Source organism: Desmodus rotundus, chromosome 9 (genome assembly GCF_022682495.2).
Source record: "Desmodus rotundus isolate HL8 chromosome 9, HLdesRot8A.1, whole genome shotgun sequence".
Taxonomy (NCBI): domain Eukaryota; kingdom Metazoa; phylum Chordata; class Mammalia; order Chiroptera; family Phyllostomidae; genus Desmodus; species Desmodus rotundus.
Genome location: NC_071395.1, coordinates 40,491,536 through 40,519,087, shown reverse-complemented (window position 1 = coordinate 40,519,087; position 27,552 = coordinate 40,491,536). Strand labels below are relative to the sequence as shown.

Here is a 27,552-nt window from a genome sequence, read left to right as displayed (position 1 = left end):
TTCTAAAACATGCAGTTCTTCATAGACCTCCCCATAAGCTTCCCTTGGAAGGGGACCACGCCTTGAAGGTTCATCGGAATTCAAATAGCTATGAAGATCCCGTCACTTCGAAGGCATGGCAGGTCCCCATGGGGGTCCCTCTTCGAGGAGAGACCGACACAAACAGAATCTGGCTTCTTAAAAACAGGAGACAGGCCTACCCGGAGCAGCACATGGTGTGTCGGATGGCGTCTTCCTGTCGGAGGCTGGAGAGAGGAGAAATACTAGTTATCACATGGGGCCCTTGAAAAATGTGTTCATTCTGTGAGAGCCCACAGTTACCATAAGATGAAAACATTCGCAGGTGAATGGATCCATGTGTAAATGTGAAACCTTTGAATCCCTCTCCAGTGAACTTTAGAGCATCACTGCCCAAGAATTATTATGTGAACCACCTACATAACTTTACAATGTTTGAATAGCCGCAAAAAAAGGAGCTGGTGAAATTGATTTAAGTGATATATTTTATGAAACCCAACATAGCCAAAATATTATCATTCCAACATGGAATGACTATTTTAAAATAAATACTAGTGGGATATTTTGCACTCTCTGTTTGGTGCCAAGCCTTCGAACCCAGTGCGTGTGTTGCACGCTCAGCACACCCAGCACACGTGCGCCACACGTGGCCAGTGGCTGCCGTACCGGGCAGCGCAGGCACAGAGGTCCGCCCCCCATCCGTGCTGACGGGCTCTAACCCGTCTGTGGTACTCTGTTAGAGCAGCCCTAATGGAAAAATACAGGTAAGTGGGCTGGGGCACCAGAAGAGAGTGATCTGACCATGGAAGGGCTACAGGTAGCCCTTAGGACAGCTGCCTGTGCGTTCTTCTCTCTGCCTGTGCCGTGCATCCAGAGGCCCGTGGTGTCACGGGGGCTCCTCTGGACAAGACTTGAGGGAAAGGAGGGAAAAGGAGTGGGCAGGAGCAGCTCATGTCTCCATCCCTTACCATCTGTGAAGGGCCAACACCCGTGACTCCTGGGGTTCCTGACAAGAGTACTCCCCCCACCAGTTTCCGGCAAAGGCCTTCTCCAGGTAAGCCACCATGAGACATTTGGGCGTTCAGTGGAAAACTCTGATCCAGGATGGCAGGGTTGCTCTGCTCCATCTTTGAGACAAGTGGAAAAGGCCTGAAGAGCAACTAACAGCGCTGGTGGCCAACCGAGAAGGAGTTCGCTGTGCCCTGCCGTGACCCTGGCAGAGAGAGCTTGAGTCGAGGCCAGACACTACCCGGACCCGTGGCAACTGGACACGTGCAGGTACACGTGGCCTCTGCGGCGCTGCTCCCGGAGCCGGCCTGCCCACGGGTGGGAGACTGCCCGCTGCACTCGTCAGAGGCACAGCCCGGGAAGCCAGTCTCACCCTCAGGACGGCCACGAGCCGCTCTGCCGGTCAGTCAGTGGTAGAAGTTTTCAATTTGCTTTTTGTATTTCTGGATGATGAAATGTCTCCTCATCTTCTTTGTGGGACCTATCGAGAAAGGAGAAACCAGTTCCGTTGTGGAGATAACATAAAAGTCCACGTGCCCCGTGCAGGACCAGACAAGAGGGTCGCAGGGCTGGGGCTAGCTGGTGACCCACTTCCTGGGTGTCCCACCTTTGCCATCACTGGGGCAGAGTCAGTGACAAGGAGAGGGCAGGAGACAGCTCACACGGAGCCATGGTGAGGAATTGGGCTCTTATTCCCAGAGTGGGGGATGTGGCTGCCCTGGGGAGAGGGGACTGTGTGTGTGTGTGTGTGTGCGTGTGTGGTCGCAGGCAGCTGGGCACCAGTTGGAAGTGACAGCATCTCTCTCTGTCCCCAGCTGGTCCCGCAGACCCTCTGACCCCCTAGAATAGGACATGTCTCAGAGCCCACATGGCCTTGGACACTAGCCAGGAGCCAGCCTCCAAGTGCCAAGGCCACCAGCTCTCCAGGCCGCTCACCCAGCTCTCCGCCTTGCACAGAAAAGTCTTTCTCCAAGAGGGTCCACTTCTGAATCTTCTGCGCGTTGGAGGTGGCTTTCTGGTTCACAGCATCTATGCCTTTCTGGATGGCCACATAGACCAGGGGGTCTTGCAGCTTCACGATCTCACTCACTGTGGACGCTTGGCTGCCCAGGTGCTGACAGAAGTCGATGGCCTCCCAGCTCAGTTTGTCCAGAGGCTCTCCGCTTATCCTGTCTATCTCACACTGCCCCGGGACACCTCCGTCACCACACCCACCCCTACCCCCCCCCCCCCAGCCAGCCCTTGGGTCTAAGCAGGTGGTCTAGAACCCACAGGGGCACGCCCTCCGGACCCTGGGGCAGAGGCCCCGCAGGACGCCCACGTTACCTTCAGCGTCAGCAGCATGCTTAGAAACTTGGCCTTATCCCCCACTAGCAGGGCGTGACTGACTATGGGAATCTTCTCTTTAACCATGTTCTCAATGGGGACAGGGGGCACGTTCTCGCCGCCAGCCGTGATGAGGATTTCTGGAACAACACACGGTTCTGTGTGGGCTCAACCACCACAACAGGAAACCCCACTTGCTTGGGGATCTGAGGGGACAGGTATTGGCACGGACAGCCACTCACCCAGAAAACCCAGACACAGAGGAGGAGCGCTGCCCTTTGCTGGGACTCCCACCATGCCCTTCTCCAGGCTGCAGGCCCCCTCCCCCATTTTCTCCAAATTCCCATGAAGTGTCCAAATCCTGTGCATCCCACCGGGATAGCAACTTACGGATTCAGTGACTATTTCTCAGTCCCCCAGACCCTGGCCCAGGCCCTCTGATACGTCTACTTTGGAAGATGGTGAGATGCTTCTGGCCAAACCTGTCTCTCTGTCTCCTGATTTCTCCCTCACTTGGCAACCCCAAAGTAACCTAAATCCAGTCTCACCCAGGGGTTTTGTGCTGCACCCCTAATTTTGGCATGTCTAAAAATACCATGTCGCTTTCTCCCCCCGAGCCTCCTCCTGCCCCAGACACGTCCTTCACTTGCTCTTTCATCCTGGGATGCTGGCAGCTTCCTGTCCCGCCCACCCGAGCCCTCTCTGCTTCATTTCAGCGTCTCGCAGTCACCTTTACTGAAGTCATTACAGTGTTAGTGATAACATCGTCATGTAATGGACATCTGTGGTGTCGTCTGCCCGGTGACTCCTCCATGGGGTAAATGCCCCCCGAAGTTCCCCTAGGGAACTACTCTCTTCTTTATGCGGTTTGGGCAGATGAACTGCAGGGTGAGCGTGTGACCAGGTCTGACCCATCAGTGTATCCCATCCTATGGTAATTCATTCTGAGATGGTACCCAGTGAGAGTCAGGACTAAACTCTTGCTGAAACTATTGGGAATAACAGACCCTTATCCCTTGGGGGTTAGGGTAAGCCTAGACTATTGGCAGCCATCCTGGAAGCAAATAGGGAAAAGCTTCTTCAGGAATGGCCCCAACACAGAAGATAGCTCAGTAAGAGAATGATAAAGAGATTCCCTGTGCCATTGTTTTGGCACCTGGATCCAGCCATGCCTGAAGCAAGAAACTTTTGGACTTTTCAGTTTTTGAAACAAGTTTCCCTTTTTTCACTCAAACCTGCTTATAAGAAGGGTTTTCTGTTGCTCACCATGGAAATAATGCTAACACAGCCCACTTATTGAATAGTTACTCCCTGGGTCAGGCTCAGTGCCAAATGCCCTGTCTACATCAGTGGTGGTGAACTACACCTGGGAGCCGAATCCAACCTCCCGCTTGCTTTTGTATGGCCACGGGCCAAAAATGGCTTTTATATTTTTAAATGGTTAGAAGGAAATCCAGAGAAGGATAATATTTATGCCACGTGAAAATTATATGACATGCATACTGGCGCACAGCCACACCCATTTGCCTACGTATCGTCCGTGGCTGCTTCTGCCTCACACTCCTGCCAAGTTGTGTGGCTGCAGCAGAGACCACTTGTCCTGCAAATCCGAAAATATTGACGGTTGGACCCTTGACAGGAAAAGCTGGCCAATCCCTGTTTGACATTTCATTCAATCCTCATTTCATCATTATAACTGTAGATTACTATTATTATTCTCAAATTACAGGGCAGGAAACAGGTGTCAGGGCTGGGGTGGGCATCTTGCCCAGGTCCACCCTGCCGAGGGCCAAGTGCGGTGCACAAGGACAGAGCCGGGGTGTGCAGAACAGGGCGACCCTGTATATCCCAGTGATGCCCCCGCGGGAGGTGGGAGCTGAGGGCCTGTGTTGTGCTGCTGTGCCGGGCCCTTAAGTGTTCAGGGTGGACCTGCTTGCGGGAGACCCCTGCAGAGCCCATTCCCCATACCTTTGATGCGGCCGGTGATGTAGAGGAAACCCTGGTTGTCCATGTGGCCCAGGTCCCCCGTGTGCAGCCAGCCTTCCTCGTCGATGGCCTCCATGGTGTCTTCCCGCCTCTCCAGGTAGCCCATGAAGACATGCCGGCCCCAGATGCAGACCTCCCCAACGCCGTCGCTGTTCTGCTGGTACAGCATGTTTTCACACCCACTTATGACTTTGCCACAGCTGCCAGTGAATGGGAGGGGGAACCGAGTCTCAGAGAGACGGGGTACCTCCCCCACACAGGTCCGCCTCCATCTGTAGCCCAGGTTCCTGACACTCTGCCCAGTAGGCCCCGGGCCGGTCTGCTTCTTTCACCCTCTGCAGGACCTGAGGGGTGTAAGGTGGTGTTTGCCAAACGAGGGGAGGGGGAATGTTCAATCCGGCGAGTCAAATTCCCAAACACTTGGCGAACTGGGACGCAGAGCAGAGCTGTAGGTTTTAATCTCCACATAAACGGGAGGAGGACAAAGTGCTTCTGGTTTAAGAATAGCAACAAAACAACCTCGTCATTAAGAAAACAGATGTATAGGCCTGCTCGCAAAGACCAGGACAACCAAACAGAATCTCTTCAGAGGTTAAAGTTACTCCCATAAGATAGAATAGCACCACCCGCAGTCTGGATTCTTGTAAGACTTCTCTTCCTGCAGATAACATTTGGGAGGGCAGTTTTACTGTAGAATGCAGAAGAGAAAGGATTACAGCTATACCGAGATCTCTTTCACCAGTAGAAGGGCCAGTGGGGTTAGGGCTAATTGTAGGGATTCCCTTAGTTAGCAAAAGAGAAAGGCGCACCCAAGGCGCTCACAATCTAGTAAGAGCCTCTTTATGACTTCCCCATTGAAGGTCTTTCTAAGAATGTGGACAAACAGAGAAGCCATAAAGAAAAGATTGATAAGTTTAACCATGTAAAGATTTAAAAAATTCTGCAGAGCAAAAAAAACCTTAACTAAAACAAAATGCCAGTGATAAACCTAAGGGTAAACTATTTGCCACTCGAATGAGAAAACAAAGGGCTGACTTTCCTTAGTGTGTAGAGTGCCAACAAACCGAGAGTAAAGGGCCTGCTAGTCTAGTTTTGGGAAGGGGCAGATGGTATGGACAGATAACTCAGCGGAAAGGAAATACACAGGGCTTTTAAATGTATGAAAAGGATTCTTTTCAACTTCATTCGTAATAAAAGGAGTATCCATGAAAGTTGTGAAGGGATCCCATTTTCCTCCAACGGTTTAGCAAAAATACAGTGTACATACAAAGCATTCACTTTAGCATTGTTTATGGTGACAAATAATGGAGGAATAAAAAGCCCTAAATATCCACCAGAAAAGGGACCAATTAAATAAATTACGGTACATCCGCCGGTGGACCACTACGCAGTTGTTAAAAATGAGGCGGCTGTTTGCACTGATAGGGAACATTCTCCATAAGAATCCCTTACCAGCCAGAATTGTCTGGTTTCTGAGCTTCGATGGTGTGAGTCAAGACTGAGTGGAAGTTTGTATTGTGAATCCAGGTAGTGAGGGATATCATGTCATCGGAGTTTTTTCGGTTCCTGAACTCATAGCAGAAAGGATGGGTTTTGTGTCCATTTTTGCCCGGGAAGCGCTTCTGTTTGGGCTAAAAGGAGATTTGCCAATGCACTCACATGCCAGGTAAATTTAAAAGAATACGATGTGGTTGTTTTGTCTCAGGGAGGGTATTACGGGTTGAATTGTGTCTCCCCATTCATATTTTGCATCCTAACTCCCAGTAGCTCAGAATGTGAGCTTATTTGGAACTAGGGTCTTTGTAGATGTAATTGGTTGATTAAGATGCGGTCATCCTGGAGGAGCAGGGCCCCAAATCCAGTCTGACTGGTGTCTTTACTACAAAAGGGGAGATTTGGACACAGACACGCACATGGGGGTGCCATGTGAAAATGAAGGCAGAGACGAGGGCGATGCTTCTATGAGCCAAGGACGCAGTCGGTTGCCCGTGGCCCCCAGAGGCTGGGAGAGGGTGTGGAACAGATTATCCCTCACAGGTTTCAGAAAGACCCAGCCCTGCCGACACCCTGACCTGGACTTCTAGTCTCCAGATTGTGGGAAATCAATTTCTGTTGTTTAAGCGTAGGGAACTTTGTCACGGCAGCCCCCTCGAACTCATCCAGGGTGAACGGGACGTGGAGGGAGGGAGGGAGGGAACGTTTCACTCCATCATTTCATGCCTTCTGCCTTTGTGTGTGTGCAAGTATTCCTCATCGAAAAAATAGTTAAAGATAGAGGCTGGAGTTTGTACCTTTCCTCCGGGGTTGGGACTGTGTCACTCCTCTTCAGGGGAGGACCACCCGTGAGTTTGGGAAAAACTCTAGTGGACATTTGAGTTCTGCAGAAAACAGACCTCAGATAGGATTATGGAGTGGAGAGGGGGAGTTATTGAGGTGCAAATCTCCCCTGCAAGGCAAAGTAAAAGGCAAGAGATGACTTTTGCCAGATTAGGTAGATTGAACTTAGTTTTTGCTAAGTGCAAAGGGAATTGGAACCTGGCCACAAATGAGACACAAGCCAGACTTGCGACAGGGAAAGAAGAGAGACAACCAGAAGGTTCTGCAAAGGAACGTGGCTCTCAGGCTGGGAGTGGACTGTGCCTTCGGTATTCTCACTGTTTCAGTATTACTGGGTGCAGTCCTGTAGCCCGGGGGGAAGCTGAGCTTGGGAGAAAGCCAGAGGGGGCCCTCGGATGTGTTTGAGATTGCGCGTCCTGGGGATGAGGGGCCCTGAGGTCCCTGCACTGGAGCCCGGGGGTCGGTCTGTTTGGAGGCAGAACTCGGCAGTGGCAGTCAGAAGGAGACCATGGGATGTCTGAGCACCCTTCCCCTCGTTGGAGGATGCTCTGACAAACGGGCTTCCCATGGTCATGAAGATTTAGGGCTTGGGAGCTGGAGAACAGGGCTTGTTCTAGAGACCAGTCAGAATTCATCTTAGCGCAGAGCCCATCCTCCCTCCCAGCTCTCTTCCCTGACCCTGTGTGGTTGGAGGACTGTGATCTGCCCCGGAGGCCATTACCTTAGAAGCCTGTAGTTATCCCCTTCGGATATGGTGTGAGGTCCTGTGCTTTCGCTCATACCATACATCTCTCCTATAGGTATGTCCAGGCTTAGAAAGAACTCAGAGGTCTCGGGGCTGAGGGGCGCGGCCCCACTGATAAAAGAGTGGCAGTGATCAAGGCCAAGGGTGTTCCTGACTTTGCTGAAAACAAGTGCCTTGGCCATGCGGTAGCTCATGGGTGTGTCGTGTGTCCTGTGAACAATGCCAAAGAGAGCTCTTTAGCCAAGGGTCCAAAATGGGCCGATGGGTCCCAGCTGGAGCAGGCTGAGCCCCTCACCCACCACCCTCCCCACCCTCCCACCTTGGCACTCCACCTACCCCAAACCGGACATCTTTTTAGTATTGATCTTCAAGCCAACAGTTCTTGCCCATGAAAACACCTTCTTCTTCAAGTTTGAGGATTTGGCACTACTTTCCTTTATCTTCTCCTGCATCTTCTCCCAGATTCGGGGCACCCCCATGAAGGCAGTAGGCTTTACTTCCTGCAGAGTGCTGACCAAGGTGCCCTGCATGGGACAGAGCTGGGGTAGCCATGCCTGAACCTTCCATGGACCCGAGATGTCCATCTCTGCCTGGCTACTCAACTCAGCCCAGGAAAACCTTCTCTTGACTGATTGGACCAGGCTGAGCAGCCCAAAGCCATTGGCTGGTCAGTAACTAATCAGATTTTCTCCCTCTAGAGTGGAGAGTGGGAGGCTGGTAAAAAATCTGCTGCCCAAGCCTGCAATGGAATATTATGTAAGTGTTTCAAAGGGTGCAAAAGTCCCCCAAACTTATCTATAGGTTCAATGCAATCCCTATCAAAACCCAGGCAGGCTTGTTCATACAAATCGACAAGCTGATCTTAAAATTGATATGGAAATGTGGAGGACCTAGAATAGCCAAAGCAATTTTGGAAAAGAACAAAATCAAAAGACTTACTATCTGATTTTGAAATTTATTATTAAATAGGGTCATGAACCATCCTGGTTTGCCCGGAGCTAAAGCAGTTCCTGGCATGTGGAATTTTAAATTATGAAACTGGTAAAGTCCTCAACAAATAGCACAAGGTGGTCATCCTACCGTAAAGCCAGAAAAAACAAGTTAGTGTGGTTTTGGTGTGAGAATAGACGTATAGACCAATGGGATAGAATAGAAAAGCCAGAGATGGATCTTTACATTTGTGATCAATTGACAATCACAGTGCTGAGGCAATTGAAAGGTGTAAAGGATATTCACATCCTCCCCCAAAGTAAAAATGAAAATAAGAACTTAGCCTAGAGCCTTACTTCTCACCAAACAGAAAAGTAAACTCAAAACGGATCACCCATCTCAATGTGAGACCTGAAACTAAAAGGCTTCTAGAAGAACACAGAGAAGAAAATCCCTGTGCCTTTGGCATGGGCAGTGATGTCTTCTGCACGACACCAAAAGTATGAAAAAGAGAAAGAAATTGGACCTCAGAGTCAAAGCAAAAAGACAAGCACACATCTGGGAGAAAGTATTTGCAAAGCACATATTTAAGAGAGAATTCACATCCCGAATGTATAAAGAACCCTTCAAACTCACCGAGAAGAAGATATGCAACCACATTGCTAAATGGGCAAAGGTTCGAACAGACATTTTTCCAGAGAAGATATACAAGCAGCCAACAAGCACACGAAAACTTGTTCGCCACCATGAGTCATCAGGGAAACGGCAACTCAGGTGACGAGATGCCACTTCACACCCACCAGGATGGCAGTAATGATGGCGATGACAATGATGGCATGTCCGTGAGAAGGAGGAGACAGTGGAATGCTGTCACACTTCTGGCGGGAATATAAAACGGTGCGGTCACTTTGGGAAAGCCTGGCATTTCCTTCAACTGTGCCAGGCACGTTTCTCACCCTTCAGGTTGATTGTCTTAAAGTTTTTTGACAATATTATGAGGTTGATAGGGAGGTGGGAGAAGGGGAACTTCCTGGGTCCTGGAGGTGAGGGTATGTGTACACATTTGTCATTCAGCCAAGAAATGAAGCATTGATTGAGTGGCTTCTACACCTCAAACACTGAGCTTGGGGCAGATGAGGAAATTTAAGCAGAGAAGAAAATGACAAAAGAGTCATCAGCCATTCAAAGAACAGGAGAATGAACCTTCTAGAAGGAAGTACAAAGGCCCTAAAACAGCCTGTTTGGTAGAATGTGGAAGGCAGAATCACAACACCCCCAAGATACTCATGTCCTCACCCCAAGCCTGTAAATGTTGCCTTTCACAGCAAAAGGGACTTTGCAGATAAGAGTAAGTTAGGGGTCTTGAGATGGGTTTCATTTGGGGAGCTTTTAGGAGCTGGGAATACTGACTTTAAAAAAAAAAAAACTACACACACATTCTGCTTTCAGCACCATTCACATCTTGGTCTTGGGTTGGTCACTGTGCAAGCTACACGAACGCCCTGACCCGGGTGAAGACAGGATGTACAAGAATGTGGCTGTTTCTGATGCTGCCAAGTGACGTGTGAGACGAGGACAAGAAGGAAGCCCTAGAGCGGGGGCTTTGTGCAGCCACCCGCACACCCAGGCTGCCCCCAGCCTCACCTTGAGAGCGTCCGGTTGGGCAAAGTAGGTGAAAGCCCCGATCTTCATGGGCACCCAGACATCCATCATCTGAGCTGCAATGTGGCTGAGGGGAAGATAGCTAACCACCACCTCCTGCTTTTCTGGGGCGCAAGACAGGCTGCAGTCCCTCGCCACCATCCCGGCCAACCACGTGATCTGGAACACAAGTGGGGCTTATGGTCCAGAGTGCCTCGTCCCGGCTGGGGGGGCCACATAAATGCACTTCTTTAACAGACACTTGCAAAGCATCAACCAAGTCCTTTACAGACTCTCAGTTCTTGAACATTCATTGTAACACGCTGGGGTCAGCAGCTAGGTCGTCCCTACTTCACAGAGCAAACATGGAAGCACAGAGAGGTAACCAACTTGCCTGGGGATGGAAGGGGCTGTGACATTCAGCGGCAGCTTTGGATCCAACAGCAGATGCTACAGTCAGACCATCTATCCAGAAGGTTAGAAATCCGAAGGATTCAGTAAGTGTTCCCGAATCAGATCCTGACTCCACCGTTTGCTTAGCTGAGTGAAGCTGGGCTATTTGCTCACAATCTCTTGCAGCCTCTATTTTCTCATCTGTAAAATGGGCCCAGAGGTATCTCCTGCCCAGTATAAAATTCTGGGACCGACATTGTCCAATGAACAAAGAGGCCACCCAGAATCCCATGCATGCCTCGATGTAAAGTTTTAGTGTATCTATAATTTGGTGATCTGTATTTCTCACTGGTGTCGTAAATCTCTGGTAAACAGTTACCTCATTGACCCACCAGCCACATGGGCCTCTGCACTGTTCCTCCAGCACATGAGACAGGATCTGGCCTCAGGGCCTTTGCACTAGCCGTCCCCTCTGTCTGTCCAGCCTCCCCCACAACTGACTCCTTCTCACATGTCAAGTTTCCGCTTAAATGTCGTCACCGCAGAGAGGGTCTCACACACACACCCAAACCAAAGTTTCCGTTGCCTACTTCTCTGGAGACCACTCACCATTACCTGAATGGTTTTATTTTATTTTATTTACAATGTTTTCTTTATTCCCATCCCTACACCCCTCTCTCCTTTGGCAGCCATCTGCTTGTTCTCTCCATGGGTCTGTTTCTGTTTTGCTCACATGGTTTGTTCTTCAAGTGCACACGGAAGTGAGGCCATGCGTCTCCATCTGTCTGACTCATTTCACTCAGCACGATGCCCTCTGGGTCCGTCTGTGTTGTCACAAGTGGCAAGATTTCGTTCCTTTTCATGGCAGGGTAACATTCCATTCCGTATATAAATAAATATATGCTCATCTTCTTTATCCACTCATCTATTGATGGACACTCGGGCTGCTTCCATATTATGGCTATTGTAAATAAGGCTGCATTGAACTTAGGGGTGCATTTATCTTTAGAATTAGTGTTTTGGATTCTTTGGGTAAGTACCCAGAAGTGGAATCCTGGGCCATATGGCGGTTCTATTCTTAATTTTTTGAGGAGCCTCCATACTGCTTTCCACAGTGGCTGCACCCACATACGACCCCACCAACAGTGCACGAGGGTTGCATTTTCCTCACATCCTTGCTGGCACATGTTCGTTGGTTTACTGGTGGCCATTCTGACAGGGGGAGGTGGTATCTCATTGTGGTGTTGACTTGCGTCTCCCTGATGATCAGGGAGGCTGAGCATCCTTTCATGTGTGTGTTTGTCACCTTTGGAGAACAAGTGGCTTTATTTGTTCATTCCCGCTCTGTCTTTCTGGGACCATGGTTGGGTCGGTTTGTTCAGTGGTGTATCCCCAGCACACCGTCCGTGCTCAGCACGTTTTGGTTGAATGAATGAGTGAAAGAGAAGATAGAAGGGCTGGAGTGCAGCGTCATATTCAAAACTCTTGACCTGTAGGAGGCGCTCAAGGCTAGTCCCACTTCCCTCTCTGGGCCGTAGGACGGGAGGGTCTTACTTCTGTCCCATAAGCACTGTTGCTCCCAGCCTATGCTCCTCCGCACCCCACACCCATTTATTGAGGGAAGAGGCTGAATGCGGCTGAACCACCCCAGCTGACGCCGCTGCGTGGGGCAGGAGAAACACCCTGCTGGGCCCTGCCCAATTCCAGACCCAGATAAGTCACGCTGTTGGTGCGTTGGGTCACTAAGTTCTAGAATGACTTGTTATGCAGCAGTAGCTAACAACACAGTATATGAAATAATTTAACCTACGTGGCAGCTCACAGAGCAGAAACAGTTCTCATCGCTGTTTCACAGGTGGGGAAACTGAGTTCCAGACGAGTTAAAGAATTTGTCCTGGGCCACACTGCTGGGAAGTGGGAGAGCCAGCACTCAAACCCAGGAAGCCTCGCTCCAGGGTCTGTGCTTGTCACTCCAAGGCTGGGAAAATGTCTCACCAGATGTGAAGCCACTAGGCGTATAAATGCTGGCCAGGGCCAGGTGGGAGTTTAATCAGATGCCTTTCATTCACTCATTCATTCCACAAAAATGGACTGAGTCCTCCTATGTGTCAGGCACTGGGGACACAGCAGTGAGCAAGACAGACAACCCCACCCTCAAGGAGCCAATGTTTGTGATAAACAAATGACTATATAATACGACAGTGTTTAAAAAAAAAAAACAGCAGCCAGAGGAGATGAGGGGTTAATGGAATGGTTTCTTGTTCGCTATTTTAAGCGTGGAAACCAGGGAGGACTTCACGGAGGAGGTAATGTTTGAACAGGGATGGGTAGGAGGTAAAGGAGCAAGTAAGTGTGTAGCTCTCTGATATGCGGAGGGAATGGCCAGTGCAAAGGCCAGTGTGTGCTGGTAACAACTAAGCTAGGCTGGAAGGAAAAGCTCTTATAAGGTTGCAAAGCTTCATTGAAAGACTAGCGATCTTTCTGACTCACAGGGGGAACGACCATGGCTAGGTGGGAGTGTGTGCTGCCAGACATTTTTCTGCTCTCAAACTTAGCACATGCGCATACCGCTTGCTGCTTTGTCAGTTATAACAAATATGGCATTGTGCTCTGTGTACTGTTCTGCAACTACCTCTTACAGGTTTACATTGCATCTTTGGACACCTCACATTAGCCACAGCAATCCACAGTGCAGTTAAATGTGACTGGAGCCCGCTTGCCTGGGTGCAAATCCCGGCTCTGCCATGTCGCCTGCTGTGTGACCTGGGCCAAGTAACTTAACCTCTCTGGACTTCAGTTTCTCATGTGTGAAAATAGTACCCGCCTGATAGACTCAGTAGAATCGCTGTGAGGATTTCCTAAGTGTAAAACTCGGAACAGTGCCTGGTGTCAGTCAGTGATCGTGCTACATAAGTGAGATGTTACCGTCTTGTTCTTATTTTAAACAGCTTATGGAGGTGTGATTGACATACAGCCAACTGCGCACATTCAAAGTGTACAATCTGACACAAGCTGACGCGTGCCTGCACCTGTGAAACCGTCACCATCATCAGAATATGAACATTTCCCTCACGCCCCGCAAATTTCCATGTGTCCCTTTGTGATGCCTCCCTGGGGCCCTCCCTAGGCACCCCCCAATCTGCTTTCTGTCCCTGTGGATACGCTTGCATTTTCTAGGGTTTTCTATACACAAATCTTTTAGTATGTCCTCCTGTTTCATAAGTCATTTAAATGACCATCAGCCATCCAGAGGCCCGTAAGCGCTCCCCCGAAACACGCAGGAAGAGGAATCAAAACCTCGACTTGTACTTTTCTCTGAAACACAGGACATATTCGCTGCTCTTTCACACACTTACCAAACACAGCTCCTAGCCCTTTGCAGATATTGACTATTATCATCTTCAGAGCAACCCACAGGGCAGGGACTGTTATATATCACATCCGTTTCCCAGACAAAGAACTGAGGTAGGAGAGGTTACATGTCTTGCCTGAGATCACAGAGTCAGGTGTGGGCCCACGTCTGCTCTGAGGTCCTTGATCTCAACCCCTGCACTCTGCTGCCCCTCGTAAGCGTCTACGTGACTCTGCACACCGCTTGTTAAAGGCTGTGTGCTAGACCCCTAAATGCCACACTGCCCCTGCGGGTCAAGAGCAAAACATCCCGAAGGCTGTGCCCCTGAAGGAAGGGCGCCTGGATGCTACCAAGCTGGTAACTGTTGGCAGAGACAGCACTTACGTTGTCATGGCTGAGCATCACTCCTTTGGGGTTGCCTGTGGTCCCGGAAGTGTAGATGAGCACAGCGCACTGATTGGCCTTCTGGCTCGCTATGATCTGGTCCAGCCGGGAATCAGGGATGCTGTTGCCAAGTTCCATGAATTCATCCCACTGTGGAAAGAAAAGACAAGAAGAGGGTGGGGGACTCAGGGAGTGTGAGAAGTGACCTCAGGACGCCAGGCGTTCCCTCTTCCCAGTCAGAGCTCGTCCCGTCAGCCTCTCCTAAAGCTTGGTTTTCAGAAAGAGAAAAGGTATATACGGTTGCTAGTCCCGGGTCCTCTCACCAAAGCTGTCATTCCAACCAGAGGGTGCTCAACAGCGCACGGGTGTGTACTGCTGGCTCCTGCACTCCACACAGGCCACCGCAGCTCCCTGTGCCTCAGATTCCTCATTTGTAAGATGGGAATGGTATCAGAACCCAACTTCTTGGGTTGTTCTAAGCAGTAAATGAATATGTGTAAAATGCTTAGACAATGGAATTTGATGTTATTTGATCTCTGCTTTCCCAGATTCCACTCTGTACCCCAAATTTCTCAGTGACCAGATTGATGGGATCAACTCCACTCCAACTGCAGGGGTCAGCCCTGATTGGTTTATGGCAGAGAGCTCCATCTGCATAGGCCCTCTGATTGGATTGGGTTGGGTTATGTGACCTCAGATGGTCCAATCACAGAGCAAGTCAGGTCTTTTGCTGTAAGTGCTATCTGGATGAGAATGAGTAAAAATATAGCCCTAGGAGCTGCAGGACCATCTCAGGACTATGAGGGAAAGCAAGGCTAGAGAGGAGTCAAGAAACCAAGAGGGGCCTTGGCTGGGTTGCTCAGTTGGTTAGAGCATCGTCGTGATATACCAAGGTTGCAGGTTCAATCCCCGGTCAGGGAACATACAAGAAATGGCCAATGAATGCATAAATTAGTGGAACAACAAGTCGATGTCTCTCTCTCTCTGTCTCTATCTCTCTCTTTCCTTCTCGCTCTAAAATCAATAATAAAAAGTTTAAGAAATATGTACATTCTTAAAAAGAAACCAAGAGGGCAAAGTGGAGCCCCTAGTTCTAGCCATGCCTGAAATCCACACTGAGTTATAGTTACATGAGTCAACAAATTATCTTTCTGCTTAAGCTGTACCCTTCATGCCAAAAAAAAGCCTCTCAAAGGCCCCCCACTCCCCTTGGGGAGCCTGTCCCTCTCCCAGCTCACTACCCACTTCCTTTGAGCATCCTCGCCCTCCCCTTGGCCCTGTGCCCCCTCCCACTTACAGAGTACAGGTTGTTTTTATTGCTCTTGTTCACTGGCAGCTTGTACTGGATAATCGCTTTTAAGGTCTCCATCCTGCTCTGTGGGATCTGAAAGAAAGTTCGGTGTGGGCCTCAGGGCACCCCAGCCCTGGGAAAAACAGAAGCTGGTGGGTGTCCTGAGCTCTCTCCCACTACAACTCCACCTCTTTGTATTCCCCTCTTGTCTTTTCTGTGTAACACTGCTCCTTGTCTTGACCGATTTTAGGGTTGCTGGGCTCTTTGTGGCAGTATCAGCAGCCCCAACAATTAACAGTGGCCGAAGATAGCAGCCTCACACAGACGTGCGCCTCAGGCTGAAATCTGCCGCAGGGCTGTTGGGCGGGCAGCTTGCACTGTGCGGCCAAGTCCAGTGAACACTCCTGTTGGAGTCCAGCAACAGAAGTCCTCCATGCAGGTGGCTGGGGCTGGGTGGGTTCAGAACTCTCTGCCTGTACCCGGAACTGTAAGGTTCAGGGGGCCAGGCCAGTGGGGTGCTTGTACCCTCTTCATGCACACAAGGAGTGGGGCTCATTGCCAGCAAATCCAACGAGACAGTCCCTTCCGACACTCACAGTGCTCATCATAGTTACAGCCACGTCGCTGGCACAACAGACATGCTCCTAGCAGCCGGACAAGAGTTTCCCAAAGGGAGAGAACAGACATCCAACCACGGGGAGCAGGCAGCAGCCCCGAATGTGCAGGGGAGAGACGAGCGCAGAAAGGCTGGGCTGGGGTGGCAGGGAGAGGATGGTGAGGGCCACCTTGGGGGCCGTGGCGAGTTCAGAGTTGGTTCTAGAGGAGGCAGGGGGCGCTGGAGAGCTGGAGCACCGCGAGACCTGAGTATTGCCCAGAATGAGGTTGCCCAGCACAGTTGAACGTGCAGTTTGGGAGGGGCGTGTCAGGGCCTGGCTTCGACTCTTCCATATGGAGCAACCGTACCCACAGATCTCCCACGGGCAGCACCTTCGGTCCAACAATGAGATGGAAATAACCCCGGCATTGCTCCGTGCGTGTGAAGTCAAATATACTAGAAGCAGGGCAGGAAGGCGTAGTAGTGACGCAGGTGTGCATGGGGAAGGAGGGGGCACGTGCATTTTCTAACAGTGGAGAACCCCAATTGCAAGCCCGTGTCCGTGGCGAGAACAAGACGCACCCCGCTTATCGCCCTCCCCGCGGTGTGTCCCGCTATGAGCAGACAGGGTGCGACATGCGCGCCAGGGGCCACGGAAGCATCACGTAAGGAAGCAGTTTCAGAGCAGCTCAAGGCTGGCGGTAGAAACCTGTCCTTCCTGGACCAGGTCTGAAGGAGGCCTGGTGGCACCGCGTGTCTGCGTCCCTGAGCCAGCCAGGATTTCACCGAGCCTGGCAAATGTGCCCTAGTTTCAGAGGTGTTAAAATGTGGGAAAACATGGCCAGTGATGATCTGGGAGGATGCTGTTGATGGCAAGACACACCTGGACTCCAGAAACGTTAGGAAGCGGAGCAATGTGTAACTCGGGAGTGATGGCGTAGTACAAAGCAGCCCCAGCGGCCCTGAGGCTGAGCCGCGAATCTGGGCACCGAGGCTCGCCCTCCCCAAACCCCTTTCCCCTTAGCATCTTCCTGCCAAGAGCTGGTTCGGGGAACTGCAGCTCATTCAAACACAAGGAACTGCAAAAGTTTCTACAATATTCACACAAAGATACTGCAAGGAAAAAAAAGAGAAAATAAGAGAGAAGTCAAAATTCACCAAGTCACCACAAAGCAAAGGAAAATCGCCACCTTACCTTCCAGCATACAGTTTCAAACCTAATGAAGTAAACACAAAGCAAAGCTACAAGGGAAGAGAGGGCCAGACAGCAGGCAGAAGCGAAACAGGAGGTGGTAGAACTCAGGAAAGAAATAGACCAGAAAGACAAAAGCACTGCAGAAATGCAGACAGTTTTAAGAAAATTACAAGGCTCAAAATAATCACCCTTCTAAAAGAATAATAGCAGTGGACTGTATGTAAAACTATGCATAGATGCATTTTTTAAGTGGAGGCTGAGCAGGAAACTAAGTTAACCTGAATCGGAAGTTAAACTCCCCCAGCGTGCCAGGCTCCCCCAGCGCGCCAGGCTCCCCCAGCGCACCGCTTTGCCAGGTACACAGAAGCGGTGGCAGACTCTTCCCGGACCTATGTGTGCAGCAAGCCCCACCACCCCACCTGATCATTAGCTTCTGCCTGGGAACACGAAGACACCTGGTCAGAGCCTTGGGTCCCCCTGGGGGATGGGCAGGCAGTGCTGGGGGGCGCTTACCGAGAGAATTTTCTGTAGCTGTACGTCATTCTCCACCAGCAGGATGTTCACTCTGGCGTGGGTAATGACGTACTGGCAAGCCTCCGCAGAGTTGGTGGCATAAATGCCGACACAGAGGCCCCTGGGGAAAGAAAGCACCCGTGCGGGTCCTGTGCACACATGGGAGGGGAGAATGTGCTGGGGTGGGGGGGTGGGGGAGGATCTGCAGGCAGGCTCTGAGTTTGCAGCCTGGGCACAGGCTTCCCCCTGCACAACCTAACAATGGCAAACCCAGCACAAGTGGTCGTGAAGATGGAAGCAGCGACTCCTGGGATGTCCTCGTGACATCCAGTCCCAGAGCCCACAGCACCTGCTTTATAGATGAGGAGATCAGGAGCCAGGGCGCTGGAGCCACCGTGCAGAGTGCCACGCAAAGAGCGAATGCCAGAGGCGGGATTTGGACCCCCGCTCCGGGCCTGTTCCCCTTTCCTCAGCCTTTTGTTCTTGCTTTCAACCACTCTGTCGGGTCTCACTGGCGTTTCCCTGATGGCTGATGACAGCGAGCACCCTTCAAGTCCTTTTATGAATAGTCTTTTGTCTATTCACAATCCGTTTGTCTTTTTATTACTGAGTTCTAGAAGTTCCTTCTATACTTCAGACGCCAGCCTTTCATCAGGTCCATCGGTTTGTGTGTCTGTCTCAGCTGCCCACCTGCAGCTGCGTCCGAACGCCCCCGACTCGGTGGGAAGCAGCCCAGGGCTGCCAGCCAAGCGGCAGATCGCCAGCACTGACGGTGAAGGGCGCGCACTTACCCTGCTAGGATGGCACCAAGGTAGGCGATGAACCACTCCAAGGAGTTGAACCCCAGGATGCCGACCCCATGGAACCGCTCCAAGCCCAGCTGGGGAAGCAAAAACAAACTGATGGACAGGAAACGGAAACATGGAGTTGCTTTGCTTCTTGGGACGGCGCACCCTGGGTGTGGGAGAGCCCCGTCCCAGCCCACGGGTGTGGCAGAGAAGCCAGTGTTCGGGCTAAAATCTGGGTATGAGGTTTTCGTTACTCCTGGGAGACTGGCTTGCCTCCCTCTACATAATATGCCATTGATTTATTTTTATGCTTGATTTTTATTGTAGTAAAGTACTGCAGCATGAATGTACCTTTTTAGCCAATTTTAAGTGGGCAGCTCAGCAGCATTAAGTCCACTCATGTTGTGCGACATCCCCACCGTCCGTCTCCAGAACTTTCTCACCTTCCCGGACTGACACTCTGTCCCCGCTAAACGCTGACTCCCCTCCTCTCCCCCAGCCCTGGCTCCACCATCTGCTTCCTGTCTCTGTGGATCCGACTTCTCTGGGGACCTCCTGTGAGTGGGATCACACGGTATTCGTCCTTCTGTGACGGGCTGATCGCACTGAACATAATGTCCTCAAGGCCCACCCATGCTGTGGCACGAAGCAGAATGTCCTTCCTGTGGAAGCCGCGTAACGTCCCTGTGTGTGACGCACCACAGTGTGTTTATCCCCCATCTGTGGACGGACACTGGGGTTGCTTCCACTTTTTGGCCGGTGTGAACGCTGCTGCTGTGAATGGGAGTGTGCGCACATGTGTTTGAGTCTTTCCTTTGCATTCTCTGGGGTCTGTACCCAGCAGTGGGATTGCTAGGTCATTGGTATTTCGATGTTTGATTTCTCTGAGGAACCACCCCACTGTTTTCCACAGCAGCTGCCCCATTCTGCATTCCCGCCAGCAGTGCCTGAAGGTTCTAATTCCTCCACATCCTCACAAACACTTGTCATTCCCTGTTCTTTTTAAAAATAATAGACACTCTAATGAGTGTGGATTTATTTATATTCGCACTAACAAAGGCACTCAGAGAGTGATATCCTACAGGGATGATCAATTGTACTTTTAGAGATGTAGCCTTAGTCTAGATGTGGATGAGGATGAACCAGGACACCTGGACTTGAAGGTGACCTCCTTAGAGTTACCCCTCTGCTTTGGGGTAACCCCAAACCTGTTGGGGTTGTTTGGGCGAGGCTGCCAGGGACCCCTGTTACTAGGGAAACCACAAGCATTTGGAGGCATCTGCTGATGCTCAGCCCGCATCGCCCAGTGTTTCTGCTTAGTGACACAAAGGTGGTCCTCGTGGAGGTGCGTCTCTACTCCTGTGGAGATGAACGGATGTATTTCTGGTTGGATCCCCAAGGTCTGGAGAGCAGAGGGTCCTTGAGCTCCACAGCTAAGGGCACAAAGCTAGCAAGGGTTGCCTTTCAGGAGGTGACCTAACCACGGCACGATGCCACTGGGCGGGCCAGCCAAGAAAACACCCAGCCCAAGCAGATGGGTCTCAGTTGTGGCATCTCACAGTCTCTCCACGAAGATGCTTGGGCATCGGGAAGGGGAGAGAGGGACTGGGATCGAGGTCAAAACGTGGCCTGATTTCCTGTATATCAAAACCACCAGCAGACACCTTTCTGCCCCGGGAGAGATCTACTGTACTCACTGTGTGCTGCTGCATGGCGCATCACCACAAATCTAGCAGCTGGAAAGAGCAGACATTTATCATCTCAGTTCCCACAGGTCAGGAGGCTGGGGGCTCTAACTGGGTCCTTGGCTTAGGGTCACCCAAAGCTGCAGTGAAGACCTCGGGGGCGGGGGGACTGCGGCCTCCTTTGAAGCACAGAATCCCCTCCCGCACTCATACTGTGTTTGCAGAATTTATGCCTCGTGGTCGAATGACTGAGGTCCTGTGTCTGAGATAGCTGTCGGCTGAAGATGGGTCTCAGCCCTAGAGACTGTCTGCCACCCACTGCCCCATGGCCCTGTCTACAAGCTGCAGTTTGTGTCCTCAAGGCCAGCCAGAGAATCTCTCCTGTACTGCTCTACCCGATTAAGTCTGGCTCCCCCTGAGCCTTTGTTCTTTCGATAAACTCACAGTCAACTGGTCAGAGACCTTAATGACACCTTCTAAATCTCTGCACCTTTGCCACCACAGGAGAAAAAATCCTTCATAGTCATAAGTCCTGCCCATGCTCAAGGAGAGGAGACTATAAGCATGAATGTGCCAGGGGCTGGGAACCTCAGGGCCATCTTAGAATTCTGCCTCACAAGCCTATCAAACAGGCCAAGAGGAACATTCTTGATAATATGATGTTGGCACGAACACAGGCAAGCAGAGCCTCTCACCCCTTTGAGTGGGCACACAGAGGCACCTCTAGGTGAGAATTCATTGTACCCAGGAGGCTCACGGTGGCACCATGTATGGTACAAAAGTCTGGAAAACAACCTAAATGCACACTGCAGGGGGCTGGCTAAGTCCATACTGCTGCACACATAGTTGCAGTTGAAAAGAATGTGGATTTAAAAAAATAAATCAATATGGAAGGATCTCAAAGTGTGGGAGCAGCCTTCGAGATGGCCCTCAACGGCCCTCACCCCTGATAGCTGTGCTCTTGCATACGCTCCTCCCTCGCTGCACCCAGGTGGCTCTGCGTGACAACAGAATACGGAAGCAGCGATAGTGTGTCATGGCTGAGGTTAGGTCATGAAAAGGTATCCTGGCGCCCATCTTGTTCACACTGTCTACGGATCGCTCATTCTGGGGGGAGCTGGCTGCCACACTGGGAAAATACCCCAGGGGTGCCCGGTGGGGAAAGCTGGGGGCAAGGAAGTGAGGCGTCCTGCCAATAATCAGCTTAGAAGTGAGCCCTCCAGCCAGTGTGTCCTCCAGATGAGGCAGCCCATGCTGACAGCTTGACTGCAACCTGAGGAGAGGCCCTGAACCCGAAGCCTAGTATCCAGCTAAGCCCCTCCTGGACTTGGGACCCACAGAAACCGAGACAATAAATGTTTGCCATTTTAAGTTGCTAAATTTAGGGGTGATTTGTTATGCAGCAGTAGCTAACTAATGCATACAGATACGATGCTAAAGGGAAAAAACAAGATGCAGAATCGTGGGTATAGTAGGCTACTATTTATGCAAAGATTTGCAAAAAAGAGAAATTACATAATATATACATAAACATATACATATATGTATCTAATATATACATACATATATACTCGGCTCATATACACACAATTTATTCGCCCAAAGGATGTACAAGGCACTGGCAGTGGTGGCTGCCTTCACAAGGACGGAGTCAAGAATTGGAGGGAAAATATTCACATTACCTTTCGTATCCTGTGGTGTCTTGTGCATTGTGCTGTGTGTGTGTGTGTGTGCTTCCTATTCTGAACAAATGATTGAATAAGTAATAAGGGAGGAAGGAAGGGAGAGAGAGGGAAGAAAGGAGGAAGGACTCATTCACCTTGATCAAGGCCCTGGCAGCCTTCCGACAAGCCTCATAGTACTCCTTGAAATTCAGCACTTCCCATTTTTTGCTGTTCTTTGATGCGAGGGCTGGATAAATCCCAAATCGGTTGACCGACTCCCGAAAAAATTCTGGGATGGTTATCGGGGCCTCATGGCCTGGCCCATGTTTTGATAGCCTCAGAAGGACTTCTCCATCTGCATGAATGGTCCACAGTCCGGAATTAAACGGCGCTATGTGTAAAAAAACAAGGCACATACTTTAACTTAAAAATACTTTATTGCTAAAAGGAAATGCTAACCATCATCTAAGCCTGGTGGAAAACGGTGCTGATGGACTTGTCAACACAGGGTTGCCACAAACCTTCAATTTGTAAAAAACGCGGTACCTGCCACGTGCAGAAAAGAGGGGAATGAAAAGAGGTGTGCCTGTACTCTGGGCTGAGGGGCTGAGACAAAGGAAATTTCCTCTCTCCTCGTTCTGGAGGCAGAAAGCCCGGGATCGAGGTGCCGGCCAGTTGGTTCCTCCTGAGGCCGTGAGGAAGAATCTGTTCCCTCCTCTCCCCTACCCGCCCTCTAGTGGTTGGCGGGTAATCTTTGGAGTCCTGGGCTTGTAATAGAAGCATTACAAGCCTTCCTCTCCGCCTTCTCCGCCTTCTCCGCCTTCATCTTCACACCACGTTCTCCTTGTGTACAAATTTCCCCTTTTTATAAGAACAGCAGTCATATTGGATTAAGACCCATCCTATCAGCAATGACCCGATTTACAAACTAGGTCACATTCTGAAGTACTGGGTAACTGTTGGGACTGCAACCTATAAAAATTTAGGGCTGCTGTAACAAAATGCCGTAACCTGGGTCCTTTAGAGACAACAGACATTTATTTTTCACGGTTCTGGCGGTGAGGAAGTGGAAGATCAAATTTCCAACAGATCTGGCGTCCCTGCCTCCTGGTTCGCAGACACTGACTTCTCCCTGCGTCCTCACCTGGCGGGAGCGGGGAGGGAGCTCCCTGGGCAGCTGTCCCCAGAGCACCAATCCCACTCACGGGGCTCCAACTTCGTGACCTAGACACCTCCTAGTGCCATCACCTGGGGGAGAGCGGGTGGGTTTCAACATATTAATGGGGGGGACGCAAACATTCAGACCACGACAGGGGGCACAATTCAGCCCATAACAAACTGCACCCAAGGAAGGCTGGTTCAGAGAGGTCCCCCCACCCCACAAGGAAAATCGGTGCTGGGACTCTCACCAGCTCACAGTAAAATCCCCCAGTGGAGCCAGGGGTGCCGGGAGAACCACCTAGGAAATGGAAGCTCAGCTCATCAATCCTCCCTGGCTCCCTCGCCCCCACAGCTCCAGCGTCCAGGCTGACACCTGCGAGAGAAGCTTTAAATTGGACAAAAGTGTGGAGGGGATTCACCTGGATATGGGTGGGGATATCTTAATGACTGTAGTGGGTTGAACAGTGTCTCCTCAAAGTTCATGTACAGAATCTCAGAATGTGACCTTGTTTGGAGATAAAGTCTTTGCAGGTGAAATCCATTGAGGATCTCAAGAGGACACCACCCTGGATCGAGGGAGGGCCCTTTGTCCAATGACTGGTGTCCTTACAAGAAGAGATGAGGACATTGAAATGCACCCAGTAGAAGGCCACTCGAAGAACGCCCAGGATCATGGGCAGCCACAAGCAGGATGGGAGAGGCTTTATCACGGCCTCCAGGAGGAACCAACCTGGCTGACACCTGAATTTTGGGCTTCTGGCCCCCAGAACTGGGAGGCTGTACATTTCTGTTGTTGGGGCCGCCCAGGCTGGGGTGCTTTGTTACGGCAGTCCCAGGGGTCTAATACAACATCAAATGAGATTTGCAACATTATTAGTTTTGAGAATGACTGTGAAACTTATCTTTCTCACCAACATTTTACCCACTTGGAGAGGGCAGCTGTGAAAGAGTGAAGGAGCTTTATCAGCACGTGGTGCTTCCTGAGTAGTTCAGGCAGGAAAACGGTTACAACACAATAACAATAACATGTCATGATTACCGCATCTGCAGACTAGGTAGCGCTATGCGTAACAGTGAGTATTTATTACATCTGTGCTACAGATACCGTATCTGTATGATATATTACATCCGGTCTCTCCGTCTATTATTCTGCACTGTACACAATATTAAATTTTCAATGTATGTCATGTCTGTACTCTACATTACATCTGCATTATATGTACACTATTACATCTGTAGTATATATTACATCTTTTCTGTATATAATATTCTGCACTATGGATGTAATCACATCTGCATCATATAAGTTATTACATCTGCTCTGATGTATGTATATGCATAATATTACATCTTCTCTGCATATGCAGGGAGGGGCAAGAGTGGGTTCATCGATGACAATGAAGCGTGCTGTACCGCAGCGTGCTTCGGAGCGGCAGGCAGATGCCCAGAACGCGGGAGCACTTACGAGACTGTACCTAGTACGCTGAGCCACTGCGACACTCCATTGAGTTCATACAGCTATTGTAATAATCACAGCTGTGTGACAACTGTAAATATATTCTGCCCACCCCGGTACTACACCTGCAAGATATATATCATATCAACCCTACATGTACTCCAGCTGCACTATATTCATTCCATCCACACTGTGTGTACTCCATCTGCACAGTATTCACTCCATCCACACTCCGTGTACTCCATCTGCACTCTATTCACTCCATCCACACTCCGTGTACTCCATCTGCACTGTGTTCACTCCATCCACACTACGTGTACTCCATCTGCACTGTGTTCACTCCATCCACACTCCGTGTACTCCGTCTGCACAGTATTCACTCCATCCACACTCCGTGTACTCCATCTGCACTGTATTCACTCCATCCACACTCTGTGTACTCCATCTGCACTGTATTCACTCCATCCACACTCCGTGTACTCCATCTGCACTGTATTCACTCCATCCACATTCCGTGTACTCCATCTGCACTCTATTCACTCCATCCACACTCCGTGTACTCCATCTGCACTGTGTTCACTCCATCCACACTACGTGTACTCCATCTGCACTGTGTTCACTCCATCCACACTCCGTGTACTCCGTCTGCACAGTATTCACTCCATCCACACTCCGTGTACTCCATCTGCACTGTATTCATTCCATCCACACTCTGTGTACTCCATCTGCACTGTGTTCACTCCATCCACACTACGTGTACTCCATCTGCACTCTATTCACTCCATCCACACTCCGTGTACTCCATCTGCACTGTGTTCACTCCATCCACACTACGTGTACTCCATCTGCACTGTGTTCACTCCATCCACACTCCGTGTACTCCGTCTGCACAGTATTCACTCCATCCACACTCCGTGTACTCCATCTGCACTGTATTCATTCCATCCACACTCTGTGTACTCCATCTGCACTGTATTCACTCCATCCACACTCTGTGTACTCCATCTGCACTGTATTCACTCCATCCACACTCCGTGTACTCCATCTGCACTGTATTCACTCCATCCACACTCCGTGTACTCCATCTGCACTGTATTCACTCCATCCACACTCCGTGTACTCCATCTGCACTCTATTCACTCCATCCACACTCCGTGTACTCCATCTGCACTGTGTTCACTCCATCCACACTACGTGTACTCCATCTGCACTCTATTCACTCCATCCACATTCCGTGTACTCCACCTGCACTGTATTCATTCCATCCACACTCTGTGTACTCCATCTGCACTGTATTCATTCCATCCACACTTCGTGTACTCCATCTGCCCTGTGTTCACTCCATCCACACTCCGTGTACTCCATCTGCATTGTATTCATTCCAACCACATTCTGTGTACTCCATCTGCATTGTATTCACTCCATCCACATTCTGTGTACTCCATCTGCACTCTATTCACTCCATCCACACTCAGTGTACTCCACCTGCACTGTATTCATTCCATCCACACTCCATGTACTCCATCTGCATTGTATTCATTTCAACCACATTCTGTGTACTCCATCTGCACTCTATTAACTCCATCCACACTCAGTGTACTCCACCTGCACTGTATTCATTCCATCCACACTCCGTGTACTCCATCTGCACTGTATTCATTCCATCCACACTCCATGTACTCCATCTGCACTGTATTCATTCCATCCACACTCCGTGTACTCCATCTGCACTGTGTTCACTCCATCCACACTACGTGTACTCCCTCTGCAGTGTATTCACTCCATCCACACTCCGTGTACTCCATCTGCACTGTGTTCACTCCATCCACACTCCGTGTATTCCATCTGCACTGTGTTCACTCCATCCACACTCCGTGTACTCCATCTGCACTCTATTCACTCCATCCACACTCCGTGTACTCCATCTGCACTGTGTTCACTCCATCCACACTCCGTGTACTCCATCTGCACTGTGTTCACTCCATCCACACTCCGTGTACTCCATCTGCACTCTATTCACTCCATCCACACTCCGTGTACTCCATCTGCACTGTGTTCACTCCATCCACACTACGTGTACTCCATCTGCACTCTATTCACTCCATCCACACTCCGTGTACTCCATCTGCACTGTGTTCACTCCATCCACACTACGTGTACTCCCTCTGCAGTGTATTCACTCCATCCACACTCCGTGTACTCCATCTGCACTGTATTCATTCCATCCACACTCCGTGTACTCCATCTGCACTGTGTTCACTCCATCCACACTCCGTGTACTCCATCTGCACTCTATTCACTCCATCCACACTCCGTGTACTCCATCTGCACTGTGTTCACTCCATCCACACTACGTGTACTCCATCTGCACTGTATTCACTCCATCCACATGCCATGTACTCCATCTGCACTGTGTTCACTCCATCCACACTACGTGTACTCCATCTGCACTGTATTCACTCCATCCACACTCCGTGTACTCCATCTGCACTCTATTCACTCCATCCACACTCCGTGTACTCCATCTGCACTGTGTTCACTCCATCCACACTACGTGTACTCCATCTGCACTCTATTCACTCCATCCACATTCCGTGTACTCCACCTGCACTGTATTCATTCCATCCACACTCTGTGTACTCCATCTGCACTGTATTCATTCCATCCACACTTCGTGTACTCCATCTGCCCTGTGTTCACTCCATCCACACTCCGTGTACTCCATCTGCATTGTATTCATTTCAACCACATTCTGTGTACTCCATCTGCACTCTATTCACTCCATCCACACTCAGTGTACTCCACCTGCACTGTATTCATTCCATCCACACTCCGTGTACTCCATCTGCACTGTATTCATTCCATCCACACTCCATGTACTCCATCTGCACTGTATTCATTCCATCCACACTCCGTGTACTCCATCTGCACTGTGTTCACTCCATCCACACTACGTGTACTCCATCTGCACTGTATTCATTCCATCCACACTCCATGTACTCCATCTGCACTGTGTTCACTCCATCCACACTACGTGTACTCCATCTGCACTGTATTCACTCCATCCACACTCTGTGTACTCCA

At 50.3% G+C, this 27,552-nt stretch overlaps 1 protein-coding gene across 1 annotated transcript; it reads right to left on the bottom strand.

Annotated features, from left to right (window-relative positions):
• Positions 1-1,433: 1,433 nt before the first annotated feature.
• Positions 1,434-22,677, bottom strand: ACSBG2 (acyl-CoA synthetase bubblegum family member 2). Its single transcript, XM_053911218.1, has 13 exons — positions 22,638-22,677; positions 22,007-22,206; positions 18,506-18,594; positions 17,715-17,835; positions 15,418-15,504; positions 14,121-14,270; positions 9,995-10,171; positions 7,757-7,944; positions 7,397-7,630; positions 4,321-4,538; positions 2,353-2,492; positions 1,963-2,209; positions 1,434-1,507 (listed from the first exon to the last, which is right to left on the bottom strand). The coding sequence occupies exons 1-13, from the start codon at positions 22,675-22,677 to the stop codon at positions 1,434-1,436; spliced, it is 1,965 nt and encodes a 654-aa protein (XP_053767193.1).
• Positions 22,678-27,552: the final 4,875 nt, after the last annotated feature.

What these genes read in the sequence shown, in the direction of transcription:
- ACSBG2 (XM_053911218.1), bottom strand. Translation starts at nt 22,677, where the DNA reads ATGAAGGCGGAGAAGGCGGAGAAGGCGGAGAGGAAGGCTT. An exon ending in ATAAAAACAACCTGTACTCT is followed by an intron (nt 14,271 to 15,417) that starts GTAAGTGGGAGG and finishes TTCTTTCCACAG; the next exon opens with TGGGATGAATTCATGGAACT. An exon ending in TGATGCTCAGCCATGACAAC is followed by an intron (nt 10,172 to 14,120) that starts GTAAGTGCTGTC and finishes CTTGTGTTCCAG; the next exon opens with ATCACGTGGTTGGCCGGGAT.